The sequence below is a fragment of the Juglans microcarpa x Juglans regia genome, chromosome 4D (genome assembly GCF_004785595.1).
Source record: "Juglans microcarpa x Juglans regia isolate MS1-56 chromosome 4D, Jm3101_v1.0, whole genome shotgun sequence".
NCBI classification, from domain to species: domain Eukaryota; kingdom Viridiplantae; phylum Streptophyta; class Magnoliopsida; order Fagales; family Juglandaceae; genus Juglans; species Juglans microcarpa x Juglans regia.
The window spans coordinates 30,637,492-30,650,972 of record NC_054600.1 but is presented as its reverse complement, the minus strand read 5'-3'; the positions used below and the strand labels follow the sequence as shown (position 1 = coordinate 30,650,972).

At 36.3% G+C, this 13,481-nt stretch overlaps 3 protein-coding genes across 3 annotated transcripts; 1 reads left to right on the top strand and 2 right to left on the bottom strand.

The window, feature by feature from the left end:
• The first annotated feature begins 1,179 nt into the window (after positions 1-1,179).
• LOC121259012 (cell division cycle 20.2, cofactor of APC complex-like) lies at positions 1,180-4,486 on the top strand. The gene is made up of 8 exons (XM_041160482.1): positions 1,180-1,396; positions 1,487-1,588; positions 1,971-2,162; positions 2,525-2,791; positions 2,911-3,013; positions 3,098-3,414; positions 3,644-3,805; positions 4,134-4,486. Exons 1-8 carry the CDS (start codon positions 1,322-1,324, stop codon positions 4,275-4,277), a joined length of 1,362 nt encoding a protein of 453 aa, XP_041016416.1. The 5' UTR covers positions 1,180-1,321; the 3' UTR covers positions 4,278-4,486.
• A 576-nt stretch (positions 4,487-5,062) lies between these two features.
• On the bottom strand, positions 5,063-7,018 carry LOC121260609 (putative pectinesterase 63). The gene is made up of 4 exons (XM_041162546.1): positions 6,393-7,018; positions 6,067-6,273; positions 5,668-5,906; positions 5,063-5,574 (listed from the first exon to the last, which is right to left on the bottom strand). The coding sequence occupies exons 1-4, from the start codon at positions 6,888-6,890 to the stop codon at positions 5,409-5,411; spliced, it is 1,110 nt and encodes a 369-aa protein (XP_041018480.1). The 5' UTR covers positions 6,891-7,018; the 3' UTR covers positions 5,063-5,408.
• A 957-nt stretch (positions 7,019-7,975) lies between these two features.
• On the bottom strand, positions 7,976-11,195 carry LOC121261600 (uncharacterized protein At1g28695-like). Its single transcript, XM_041164046.1, has 3 exons — positions 10,886-11,195; positions 10,289-10,693; positions 7,976-8,604 (listed from the first exon to the last, which is right to left on the bottom strand). Exons 1-3 carry the CDS (start codon positions 11,036-11,038, stop codon positions 8,098-8,100), a joined length of 1,065 nt encoding a protein of 354 aa, XP_041019980.1. The 5' UTR covers positions 11,039-11,195; the 3' UTR covers positions 7,976-8,097.
• Positions 11,196-13,481: the final 2,286 nt, after the last annotated feature.

Sequence of the window (13,481 nt, the reverse complement as noted above, 5' to 3'; positions counted from 1 at the left end):
AAAATTAAAAATTACTAACATGTATAGATTAAAAATTCAAAATTCAAAAATTTTGAACTAACTTTTTTTTTTAATTTAATTTTATAACCAAACATTCATTCATTGAAGTCAAGTAGAGTATTTACAAATATTATTTTTATCAAGCCAAATAGCTTGACTTAGAAAAGAAAGACAGAAATCCCACCACATCTCTATATCATTAACATCACATGCATGTCTTGCCAACTAATGTGCAGCCATATTTTCCAGTCTATGCATATGCAAGATTTGAATTTCTTGAAAAAGTCTCATCATTTTTCGAATATCTTAAAGTAGGAATTCAAAATCTGTTAGAAACTCAGATAAATTGTTTAAAGCATTAACAAGAATTAAACAATTAGTTTCTAACAATAATTTTGGAACTCCCCATTGTGCACACAATTAAAGTGCCCTTAACAAAGATGTTGCCTTAATAAATTTTGCAGAAGAAACTTTCCACTCCACCTTGCTAAAAGCTACTAGCACATCACCTTTATAATCTCTAAGAATCACCCCTGCTCCAATTGATCGATGATAAAAAAAAGTAGCCCCCACATTTAGCTTCAAGAAATCTGTTGGGGTGGTTTTCAACACATATGTTTAGTTTTATCACAATGAGAAGCATCCAAACTTGTAGTTATTTATACTCGATGTGTAATGATAGTGCATGATTAACCATGACTCTAGTTTGCAAAGTAGTCTGCTCATAGATAAATTTATTCATCTTGTATGCCTCAAGCAATACAAATAAATCTAATCAACACATCCTTAGCACCTCTAACCCGAGCCAAATTAGCCAAATTCCAAAGAGGCTTGTTAGGTATAAGCGATTTGACGTACCAAACCGCATATCAACATTCACATAGTTTTTTTTTTATTGAAAAAAATAAAAGAAAAAATTTTGAGAGAAGAAGAATGTTCCCTATCTTATGAAAATTATTTTTATTTTCAATTTATACTGTTTTATTAAACGAATGTCTTATATTTAATATTGGTATACGGTTTAGGCGCAAATCGCTTGCAAGAAAGGCTTTCCAATTCGAAAAGTTTGAAACCCACTTCTCAACAGATCGGACCCGGTCCAAATTATCCGAACGGTAATAACGGTTCAGGGAGGCATCCCCTTGATAAAACGCGAAAGATGAATTTGGCGGGAGATACTGTGTAGACAGAAATGACTCAAATGAGAACGGCCTTGATCCTTTCTCTTTCTCTCTCTCTACTTTCTTAACTTCTTCTACTTCGGAAGGACTCCCAAGACCCAATAGGGAAATCAAAGTGAAGTGTTAAGGGAAATAAAAAAATGTTGAAACTTCCATCAGATCGGTACTCTCCCACTCGCATCCTCAGCGACCCCGCCACCCAGTACGACTTTCCGGTACGACTAGTTTTCTTCATCAAGAACTTCTTCTTTTTTGCCGCTTGGTTAGTGATGGTTTTGTTGTTTTGATGTTTGGTATTTTGTCAGGGTGACCGGTTTATACCGAATAGGAGTTTGATGGATCTTGATCAAGCCCGCAGTCTGTTGACAAGTAGGATTAATAAAGCTTATCACAATCCCGGTTTTAGTGTACGCTTGACATTCTTCTCATTGCTTTATCGTTTTTTTCGAAATTTTGTGGGGTTGTGGGCCAAAATGTTTCTTGGGCATTATTTTCTTGTAAATCGTTAATGGTTTATTTACACTCCCGGATGCTCACTTTTTATTTGAAATTTCTATGTCTTGACTTTGAGGCAATACTGATTAGATTCTTGTGTTTTTTTCTTTTTCTTCCCCAAAATTTATAGATGGATAATACGATTTGGCTGTTGTGTAAAACATATATTGAGAGCTTCAAATGGGCATATAAGTTCTTGGGAGTTCGGATTTTCTTGGTTATGAATTGATGAACTTGTTACAATTAAGGAAATAATAACCTTCTTTGTGCTCTCTGTTCTTTTATTTGCGGCAGGAACTGTACAGACAGAGATTGGAGGAGAAGCTGACTCTGGATTCCGAGGGGAGACCATTCAGAATGTTGGTTTTTAGAGGAAGCCCAAAATCAAGTAGAAAATCGATTCGTCTTATTGACGAGACGCGACGGGAGGAGGAAGAGGCATTGGATAATTGTACAAAGGACAATAAATTTCGGCATTTGCCCAAGGTACTCGTCACAGCGTTCTCTTTTAGTTTTATTTCAAGTCTCTCGTTGTTTCGAAGATGAGTTGAGATGAGTTGAGATGGGTTGTGAATAGTAATGAGATGAGTTGTGAATAGTATTGAGATTTGTGAGTTAAAGTTGATGAATAATAATGAATAGTAGTGAGATGAGTTGAGATGAGTTGAAATGGGTTGAGATAAGTTGCGAATACAAACTGAGCTGCGAACCAAAGTTTGGTAATTAATACGTAAATGCATATTTATTCATGTATATTTTCTTTCCCTAGTATGTAGAGGCGGGGAGCTTTTCTCCATTCATTATTTATGCTGTTCAGTGCTCAGATTATAACTTAGTTGTGTCTACAGAAAGAATCTAGGATTCTGGATGCTCCAAACATAATAAATGACTACTACCTGAACATCATGGATTGGGGGAGAAACAACATTCTTGCCGTAGCTTTGGGCTCAGAAACTTTTCTGTGGAATTCAGAGAACGGACGTGTACAAAAGTTGTTGCAAGTTGGTGCCGGTGACTATCCTACAAGCGTGGCCTGGTCTGGGGATGCCAAAAAGGTGGCGGTTGGGTGCATGCATTCCAAACTTCAACTCTGGGATGCCGAGACTTCCAAACTTGTAAACCTCTGTGTCTGTGTGTGTTTCTGCTTTTTTTTTTTTTCCTTTGTAAATTGTAAAGACGAATCAATAGTTCTGGACTGAAGGTTTTGGGATTACACTTATGGTTTAACCCACAGATTAGAAGCCTAAAAGGTCATAATGGCAGGATAGCAGCCACTGGATGGAATGGTCACATTCTAACATCTGGAAGCCGGGACAAATCCATTATCAATCATGATGGTAATTTAATCGTAAATCAGTGCCTTCCATTCTATTCTGAGGATGATAAATAGTTGTTTTCGGCATGCATGTTTTCTCTGGCAGTTCGAGCGTCAAATAATATGATCTCACGTATACAAGTACACACCGAAGAAGTGTGCGGTTTGAGATGGTCAAGAACGGGCAATATATTGGCAAGTGGCGGTAACGAAAATCTCATATACATATGGGAATCTTCCAAAATGAGCTCTTCGAAATTCTTGTTTCGTTTCAATGACCATACCGCTGCAGTCAAGGCTCTTGCATGGTGCCCATATCAGTTTGATATACTTGCCTCCGGAGGAGGCACAGCAGATGGTTGTATTAAGATATGGAATATACAAAGGGGCATCTGCATCAACAGCATAGATACCAAAGCCCAGGTTAGTTATATAGAATTTATCTTCCCTTTTTTTTTTCCCAAGTTTCCATAGTTCTTATACTTCTAACTCGTTAAAAAAATATCCATTTTGCGTAAAAACTAATGCACTGTACAGATTTGTTAATTGCCATTGGTTAACCAGTCTCTCAATAAAACAACAGTGTGCATTTACGAATATACCCCTTTACTTTGTATTCTCATTGCGTGCAGTCTTGGTATTATGTATCCAGATTTGTGGACTGGAGTGGAACAGGCATCACAAAGAGATCATGAGTGGTCATGGCTTCAGCGGGAGCGAGAATCAGAACATGCTATGCTTATGGAGGTATCCGTCCATGACTAAAGCAGGAGAAATTAAGAGCCATGCATCCAGAGTCCTCCAACTTTCCCAGGTTTGTCTCTATACAGCTTAAGTTGAAAGTTAATTTGATTAGCTCCATTTGAGTTTTGCATCCATTAATGTTCAAAATCCAAACTTGTACATTAGAAAGTTTAATTCAACGCACGTAATGAAATCCTTAAGGTGACTCTAGTCCATCTATTGTAGTGAAGACTCCAAACTCTTTGTATGTCCCCATTTAAGTTGACTAATTTGTGCATTAGACGTTGTAAAGGTATAAATGAGGTCATTTGATTTCATGGAACAGCCAAACTGGCAGCTAGACTACAGAGTATGTCTTTCAGAGTTTGAACTAAGTTCATATGATTGATTTGTTGCAGAGCCCTGATGGTTTGACTGTGGTATCAGCTGGGGCAGACGAGACTCTTCGCTTTTGGGAGATTTTTGGACCCCCTAGTAATGAAAATTTCCCCATCTCGGAGCTGAACAGCCTTTTGTCTCTGAAGACATCACCCCTAAGATGATGGGAACAGAAATACCAGGTTTTCCCAGGCTTGGTTCCTTATCCTTGTCATATACATTAAGTTATTGTACAAAAGAGCATAGGTATCTTTTAGTTCCTTTGTAGATGAACAGAAAAATTTCATTGGGTATTGTAAATGAGATGGGAGATGCACAAAAATTTAGACCTATTCTAGTCATTCTGCAATAAGATGATTACTAATTTTTGACCTGTTGGATTGAACTGTAACTGATACTGAAACATAACCCAAATCAGACCTCTTTATAATGTGCACATATCTTTATATGGCATTGAAAGGATGGATTATATTATTTCTTCATATCCTACTCAATTGAAAAACTATCATTTCTACATCCTAAAATTACAAATATCATTTATCCGAATAATATATGTTAACGTCGATACCTTTAAAAATCGTAACTATTACAAATTAAGATCATATCCTGCGATCATAGTCTACAAGCATTAACGAAATGATTATAACGATAATACAATCCCTTTTCTGAGCCGAGCGAAAGATTTTATGGAAATCACAAGAAGAAGAGAATTATATATATATATATATATATATATATATATATATATTATCCAAAAAATAAGAAGAAGAAGAAGAAGAAAGAAGAGAGAATTGTAAAGTTGTGATAACGCATTTGGAAGTGATTGGACTTTGGAGATTGGAAGGGAAGACACGTATTGGAAGATGCAGAAGTTTAAATATCTGAACTTTCGAAGGAAATTAATTTTAATTTTATAAAATTTTATTTTATTTTAAATAGAATTATAAAATAGTTGTAAACTAATTGCATTTTTAATCATTTTTTATAAAAATAATTGTTGGCATTTTCTTGTTCAATAAAAAGTAATTTAGTTTTGACCATAATAATACGTCACTAACCATCCTTCAAATTTAAAATTTATAATACATCTTTCTTGTAAATCAACAGTACTCTCATGATCAGTAGAAGGCCTGATTCTATGTACAAAATGTGCAGTACTGCATGCTGTGACACCCACGAGGGATGTGATTGGAATTTCCATTTGCATTTGTTTGAGTCTAGCTAGCTTCCAGAGATCGATTTGCAACTTTCACTTCGAGCAAAAGTTCGTTACTCCGATTCCATTATAGAAATATTCACACGAGTGCCTTTGGAGGAGGAAGCAACCATGAGGAACCCTGAATAAAGCCAAGGCTGATGAAGGGTTGGGCTTCAGCTTCATTCAATTGCTTGGTATACTCGGCTCGGCCAGAAACACTTGCACCCGGTCCGGAGTTCTTGTATTCTCCATAGAAAACGGTGCTGCATGCATGCAATGTCAATCGTCACAGCTTAATTAATTCCCAAAATATGTTATTGATCAACAGAAACGGGAAGAAGAAGAAGAAGGCTCACCCGTCACGTTCTTTGTGGAAGTTGTCGCTCCATCCAACGGGACTGACAACGCCGCTCATGATGGTGTAGGCGTAAATCACTCTGGGCCTGTTCATCCACGCTCTTCCCAAATATGTTCCGATTCCAGTGCCAATTACGCTGCAGTGTACAAACGAGTATCCAGTTTCGTCTGCAGATTCCCTTGCTTGTGCTGTGATCACCGTGAAACCACCATCCCCAAGTACGTTTAATGCAGTGTTCTGTACAAAAAGCATTCGACATTTATTATTATTTATCTCAAGATAGAAAAAGAAGAAGCATCCTCACTAAAAAAAGGCATTCATGGCAGGGAGATATCAAAAGCCTTGCCATTGTTTCTCTCTTTGACACGGAGAGACCAGTTAATTTTGACGTACGTACCATGTAAAGGGATGTGCCACTTCCAAAAATGAAATCAACTGTGCCTTCAATGTAGCAGTCCTTAAAGAAATGCTTTCCCCTGTCGTCACAGATGGTGTCCTGAAATCCTTTTATTTTGCAGTTATGGAAGGCCGCCTTGTCTCCAGAAATCCTCAGAGCAGATGCCTGAGCTCCCTTTCGTCTCCCATCAGGCCTTGGCGAAGAATTCTGCAAGAACAAATCATTGATGTTATCATGCGCACACATACAGAGAGAAAAAAGGTCCAACGATTGTATGCATGCCAAAAATAGAAGGTGGACGATGTTTTAGACACATGCATCTGTACCGCAATGATAATATTTGCGGCAACAAAGTAATCGGATTGCACGATCAAGGTGGCACTATCTACGGTTCCATACTGCGCTGCAGTACCGTCATAAGTCAAAGTTGGCATTGAGTTGGGTGAACCATATAAAGTAACAAACGGCTTAGACGGATCAATTGTAATTTTCTCTTTGTAGACTCCATGTCCAATATAAATAATGACACGTCTGGTATTCCCGGCCGGAATGCTGTTAATGGCATCGGTGATGGTCTTGAAATTTGCTCCTCCCTTGCGCCTGACCTTAATAACTTGAACACCCTCTTCAGCCTTCACCAGTGCGGGATCTAGAGTACCCTTGCTTTGCGTGTACGGCTTGACATTGTTGTCGAACCAGGTATTTAGTTGGGCCTTGTCGGCAGGTATTGGCGTTGCATCATCCGAGACGACAGATATAGCAATGAGAAGAACTGTCATTAGAGCCGCATGGACGGCGACGCATGATGTCCTTTTACCGACCATGTTGGTGTTTTTGGGTGTTTGAATATTACTGGTTTTTGGATGAATGTTTAGATAGGCCTAGGGCGTATTTATAATTAAGCCGCAGCAGGGACAGACAGGGAACCGGAAACAATGTACGTCAGACTTGTAGAGAAGTCCATGCACGCTCTTTTTTTGTTTGTCAGTTGTGGTTTCCGTTATTATTGGGAGGCCTTAAATGTCGGTGGTTTGTAAAATGGGGCTAAGAAATCAGGTTATCATATATTTCGTTCTCCTCCGCTAATTTCTTTCTGAAAATAGAATACAAGCCTACGTGCGGCCTGCTATCACAACATATAAATAAATAAACTTGCGATGCTCGAGTTCACATCATTAAGGGATAACTGTTTGGTCGTAATTTTATCCTGAATCATGTATATATTATCCTTTAACATGAGTTTGGTTGCAATATATATTTAAAAACAAGAAGCTAGCTAGCATATATATATATATATATATATATATATACACACGTTCCCGCAAGCAAATTAAAAGAGAATGGAAATTCACGTACGTAGATCTAGCAGGAAGCTGCTGATCATTTAACCTTTTTGAAGCACAGACCTCCTATTCAATTGCAAGATTATCCAACACCTGATCTCTTAATTAGTATGATCAACCCAAAATTAAGCTGTCTTTTTTCATATCTAATTAATGGTATTCAAGAGTAAAATATAAGTCATTTTACATATCAGAACAATATTCTTCACATTAATTATCGATCATGAGCATCATATATGCATGATCTTGAACTTAATAATTACTACTATTTTAGCTGGATAATTTTGTATTTTATAAGCCAATATATATGGCCTGTATACGTTCTAAAGTATAATTATAACCGTTTTATAATTTCTCTAATCCTTTCTAAATTAATATGAAAAGAAATTCTTTAGCCACATCATTAGTGATTTTATAAAAGTGAACTCACAAATTATTAATGTGATTTAATATATTATGTTAGATTATAAAAATTTATTTTTATTGTTTGGTAAATCTAACATATACAAACTTACAAAATAACCATATTAGTTTGTGGTTTCATGTAATACGTGAAATCACGTTGATTTATAATTTTGTCATTATAATTTTCTTTATAACTATAACATTTCTCTGATATAAAATAACCCTACACACCCATACATACATACATACATATGTGGAGATGACAAGCAAGTGGTACTGCCTCTTATTTCCACGAATCTCTACAAGCTTTGTGATTCGTCCATGATCTAGGTGTCGAAGTCTGATTGGTAGATGATGACCTCTTGAACATTTTCCAATCATGAACAACAGCCATCAGATCTGCCACCTTGGCAACAATGGTACGGCAGCAATTGGCATGAACGGTGGTAACGGCTCGGAAGTCCTTGCTATCTTCACAGAACCCACTGAAATAGTTGGTGTCCAAGAACCTTAATTCAAGGCCGAGCTCTCTGAAGACGCCGGCACGCATCATGTTTAATAAAACATCTTGCTCTTTTAATCCCTCAGAGCTATTTTTCCTGGCGTACCATGCATCAAATAAAGAGATGGTCTTGTTGTTGGATCTGATCATGTAGAAGCCAGTGTTGATTTGTTGGTTGGCTTCCGACTGTTCATCTCCGTTGAATCGATCGGTGCTGATTTGAAGATCTATACTTTCGTTTTGGCTCAGCCTTGGAAATGGGTTCCTTAGCCACATTACATCAGTGTCCTGTAATAAAATAATTTCTTTTCAGTTAATTTGGCCATTTGAAATCGTACGTACGTACTTAGTGCATGCATATGAATTAGGGTCGAAATAAAAGTCAAATTCCAACATATATATATATATATAGTACCGCATTACCCCTACTTTCGGGTCATGCATCCCTCAGTACTTTAGCTGATTATCTCCTGTTTTAGTTCGGTTGATAGGTCATTCACTCCTCGTTTAGAAGAGTTAGAAAGACGGGCCGGAGAGGGCCGAGAGGTTCATGTGAAGTAGGATGCGCAGATAATATCATAATAACGATATTTTATGATCTTAATCATATTAATTGACATGCAAGAGTGGCATCTTTTAAGCAATCTTCAAAGATTAATTTTAAAATAAAAAATTTAAGTGATATATATGTTAAATTAAATATGATCGAAAATGATAATATTTAAATTAAAAAATAACATTTCTTTGAATAAATTAGTAGATAACTAGGGATTGACATTGTTAAGATATAAAATAAATAATAAAATCTATTTTTTATCATCAATTTAAATTTTTGAGACATGCAAATGGTGATTTCACATAATACATATTGAGCTATCCTCCACTGCTGCCAACAAAGCTGCTCCTGCCAATGACTCCTCCACCTCAGCTGATTCAAGAAGGACCACCACCACGTCAGATTCTTCACAAACAGATCCTTCTGGAATCACCTAGTGTAGGTTGGTGCCTACCTTCTAGGTATGGCTGCTGATTCAGTGTACAGTGTTGTATTGTGGCCGACAACTTTTGTAACAAACTCTGCATTGTATTCATTTGTGTAGTGCACAACAGATGCTCGAGAATATTCCTAGGCAAGTTTGTTAGGATTGCCTTGTATATATATACACACTTGTACTCAGGTTTTCATTAACGGTGAATATATTCAAATTTCTCTTTGCCTTCTCCATTTCTCTACATGGTATCAGAGCCAAGAAATTGACTTGCATCGTCTTCCCTTTTTTTTTTTTCCTCCTCTCTTCTCCTTACTGATCCTCTCAAATGACTATCGAAACTCCACTTTCTGAAAAAGAAATATCCAGTCCCAATCCTTTCCAAATACCTAGTAATTTCTCTCACATTGTCTCTGTAAAGCTTGGTTCCAATAACTACCTACTCTGGCGTGCACAAATCATCCCCTATCTCTGTAAACTTGCCTAGGAATATTCTCGAGCATCTGATGTGCACTACACAAATTAATACAATGCAGAGTTTGTTACAAAAGTTGTTGGCCACAATACAACACTGTACACTGATTAGCAACCATACCAAGAGGGTAGGCACCAACCTACACTAGGTGATTCTAGAAGGATTTGTTTGTGAAGAATCTGACGTGGTGGTGGTCCTTCTTGAATCAGCTGAGGTGGAGGAGTCATTGGCAGGAGCAGCTTTGTTGGCAGCAGTGGAGGATAGCTCAATAATACAACTTCAATAATTATTATTATTATTATTGGCCATAATGTCCTATACAAAAAAGTCATATTCTCGCATGTACAAACGAGCGTACAGCTCATGTTCAAGGTTATATTTCTTTAAACCCAAATAAGGATCGAAAAGTACCGCTAATGCAGCTTAGAAAAACAAAAAAGAAAGAGAAGTAAATTGCTAATTAAATTAATGTGAAAAGAAATTTGAGAATCAAGTTTAACGTACGTACTGTGAATATGAAGCTGTAACCCCGCTTGAGTACGTCTCCCAGAAAGAGGGTTCTCCTCCACATCATCTTGATAAAATCATTAGACATGTACAGCTTCTCACCATTAGAATCCATGGCGCCCTCGTCCAATATTAATTCAAGCTTGTAGCAATGAAGCCGAAGAAACTTGCACCTTTCAAAGGACCTCTCATCAACCGCAACTAGCAAAAGACGATTTATCAATTCCCTGGTGCCTTCCCCGACCCAAAAGCTATCCAAAAACATGTCAAGCATTGGCTTTTCGCCCTGATCTATGTAACCCTTGTTGACAATTGCGATTATTACAGTAGTACTCTTCTTCCCCATGGAAGCCTTAGACAAAGCTGCTTCAAGTTCATCTCTGTGGCTGGTACTCCTACTGTAACACTTACATCGTATAAAGTATATAAGACCACGCACAAAGTTAACTTTACAATTAATCCATATTATATATATATATATATATATATATATATATCTATAAATGAAAAAAAGAAATTAACCATGTTGGTAGCTGTTCTCGGAAAAGAATTTATAAAAAGAAAAGGGACACAAAGGAATTAAAAGGATGATGCTCACTATCTCATGAGAGGGTTGACGTAGGCGATATCGTAACGAAAAGAGTACTGGCTTTGAGCCGGTGGGGGTGTCGATGAATACAATATTGAGTAAACCGATTAACAAAAGGCAGAATATGACCGTACGGAAGAGTCGATCGTTGAAGTTATCCATGTGATATACTTGTTGCTGATCAAGAGATGTGGTTTGATAGTGATGATCTCTGGCCGAAATCTACAGGGTCTTGTGTGGTAGTGAAGCAAGGGTTTACGTTTGTAGAGTTTTGTGGGAAATCATCCGTATCTCCTCACGCGAGACAGTTCTTAATTATCTTGTTATAGCAAGCCACCTAAGGTACGTTTGGACGTAAGATGAGATCAGAGAAATCTGTAAAAAAAAAATGTTTTGTGAATTACTGTAAGATGAGTTTGAAATTAGGTTTTAAAATCAGATTTTCAGATATTTAATGAATAATAAAAATAAATAATATTGTTTAAATATTATATATAGTTTAAAATTAAATATTATTATTTAAAATAAAAACAGAAAGTTCAAATTATCTGATAGATGGCCCAGATTGGGCCACCCATGAGCGGCCAACCACGTACTCTAGCCTTGCATCACGGCTCGGCTCAAAAATAGTTGCCCGTGAACGGTCATGCCGCCTCAGGCCGCCCTGTGACGGCCAATAATCGTCATGCCAAGGTCATTGCTAACAATTGATATGTAAACTGCTTACTTAAGTAGAAATTAAACCAAGTTTAGAACTATGATCAAGAGTACTGCGTACTGTTGCGTATGGGATTTAGATTAACCATGTGAAACTAAAATCTTTGGTCTACTACGTACGTGCGTTTTAATGTAGCTAGCTCATAATTAAAAGCATATATAATTGGCGTTTACCGCATGGTATACTTAGATATAGCCAGCAAGCATTGATCAATTATATTCATATAAATAATATTAATATCAAGCTGATCATTCTGGTAAGATCTGTAAAATCGATCGAAGTTGTTGGCCAGGTTAAGATTAATTAGAGTCATCTAATTATAATTAAGTGATGATCGGTATCTCATCTCTGGTCAAGGCGCGCTGGACTGAAAATATAGACTAAAAATGATTCCTTACATCATGATATATATATATGCTTGTTGATTCAAGCCAAATAATGATATTAATAAAACATTTAAATAATTCTTTTTTTTTCTTTTTTTCTTTTTTTGTGAGGGGTGGGCTGCCTCGATCTCGTGGGTTTGTCATCCACCATGACTTAATTAACTAGACGCTGGACAGTTGGGTCATTCAGATATCGCAATCTGTACGTGTGACCAACATGAAGATCGATGAGCCATGGATGGAAGCGGCGGGGATTGATCGATATGTTCATGATCAAAGCCTGCATGGGCTTTCCAATAAATCATGATAATTAAAAATATTATTAAGAGCTATATATCAAATATTCATTCTTTGTGGGATAAAGTTAACATATGCCTCATGCATGTGGGCTAATAATTATTAAAATTAACTAATTGTGGTAAGACTCAAACGAGGAACGTACCCATTTGATGATCTCTATTTAATTTGGTTCGAAATTGGATCATTGGAGTCAACGAACCGATTAAATATTGTCTTTGAATGAGGATTTTTAACATCAAGAACTCGATATATTAATTTCATGAATAATATATAGACGATGGACTACATGATACATGTCATCAATGGATTCCTAGCTTCTTTATTTTGGGTGGGGGGAGGCCAGGATGTAAAATTAATTTAAGTTCAACTTTAATGAAGAGAAGTAGTACCCGATATTTACAAAATTAAGTAGTAATTATCCACGTGAGAAAACACAAAAAAATATCGCGGGTCATTAATTGCATTCTTTCAAGTAGTACCCTATATTTTATCACGCGGATAATGACTAAGTTTATAATTTATATTTTAACAATATTTTAAATTTATAATCTTTTTATTCGAATTTTTCTCTCTTTTTCTAAAATCAACATCATAACTTAAACAATTTCAATACAACTATTTACAACTCTCTAATCTTATCTCATTTCATTCCCCAAGCATCATTAAGCGATTGTAAATCCGTACCCATCACCACAAAGATCATAGTCATTAATATTCTCAAAGAGTACTACACAAAACGGAATACTTTAATCGGGTAATGCAAATTCTAGTACATATGATTTGGTAAAATGGGTTGCATTCTCCGATTTTAGGTTTTCAGTGGAAATGATCCACTTACCTTTAATACGTACTAAAGTAATTTTAGGTTGCGTTTAGATGTTGAACTGAGTTAAATTGAGTTGAGTTGAGATAATAAAATATTGTTATAATATTATTTTTTAATATTATTATTATTTTAAGATTTGAAAAAATTAAATTATTTATTATATTTTATATTAAAATTTAAAAAAATTATAATGATGAGTTGAGATGAATTGAGATGAGTTGACCAAACAAAACCACTTCTTAGCATTTGCCTAAAAACAAATGGTTGTGATGTAATGGCTTGGTCGTTTCGATGGTTGATCATATGATCTTTTCGTTGAGTGCATGCCATTTGACGGTACGGCTAGCATCGATTGCAGAAGTGAATACCTAATAA

Bases quoted from the DNA above. Each gene is read 5' to 3' on its own strand.
- LOC121259012 (XM_041160482.1), top strand. From the start codon at position 1,322: ATGTTGAAACTTCCATCAGATCGGTACTCTCCCACTCGCATCCTCAGC. The intron at 1,589-1,970 runs GTACGCTTGACA...TATTTGCGGCAG, and splicing joins ATCACAATCCCGGTTTTAGT to GAACTGTACAGACAGAGATT. The intron at 3,415-3,643 runs GTTAGTTATATA...TTATGTATCCAG, and splicing joins GCATAGATACCAAAGCCCAG to ATTTGTGGACTGGAGTGGAA.
- LOC121260609 (XM_041162546.1), bottom strand. From the start codon at position 6,890: ATGGTCGGTAAAAGGACATCATGCGTCGCCGTCCATGCGGCTCTAATG. The intron at 6,274-6,392 runs GTACAGATGCAT...TTGTTCTTGCAG, and splicing joins CCGCAAATATTATCATTGCG to AATTCTTCGCCAAGGCCTGA. The intron at 5,575-5,667 runs GTGAGCCTTCTT...GCATGCATGCAG, and splicing joins TTCCACAAAGAACGTGACGG to CACCGTTTTCTATGGAGAAT.
- LOC121261600 (XM_041164046.1), bottom strand. From the start codon at position 11,038: ATGGATAACTTCAACGATCGACTCTTCCGTACGGTCATATTCTGCCTT. The intron at 10,694-10,885 runs GTGAGCATCATC...ATACGATGTAAG, and splicing joins GTCAACCCTCTCATGAGATA to TGTTACAGTAGGAGTACCAG. The intron at 8,605-10,288 runs GTACGTACGTTA...ATTTTATTACAG, and splicing joins GTTACAGCTTCATATTCACA to GACACTGATGTAATGTGGCT.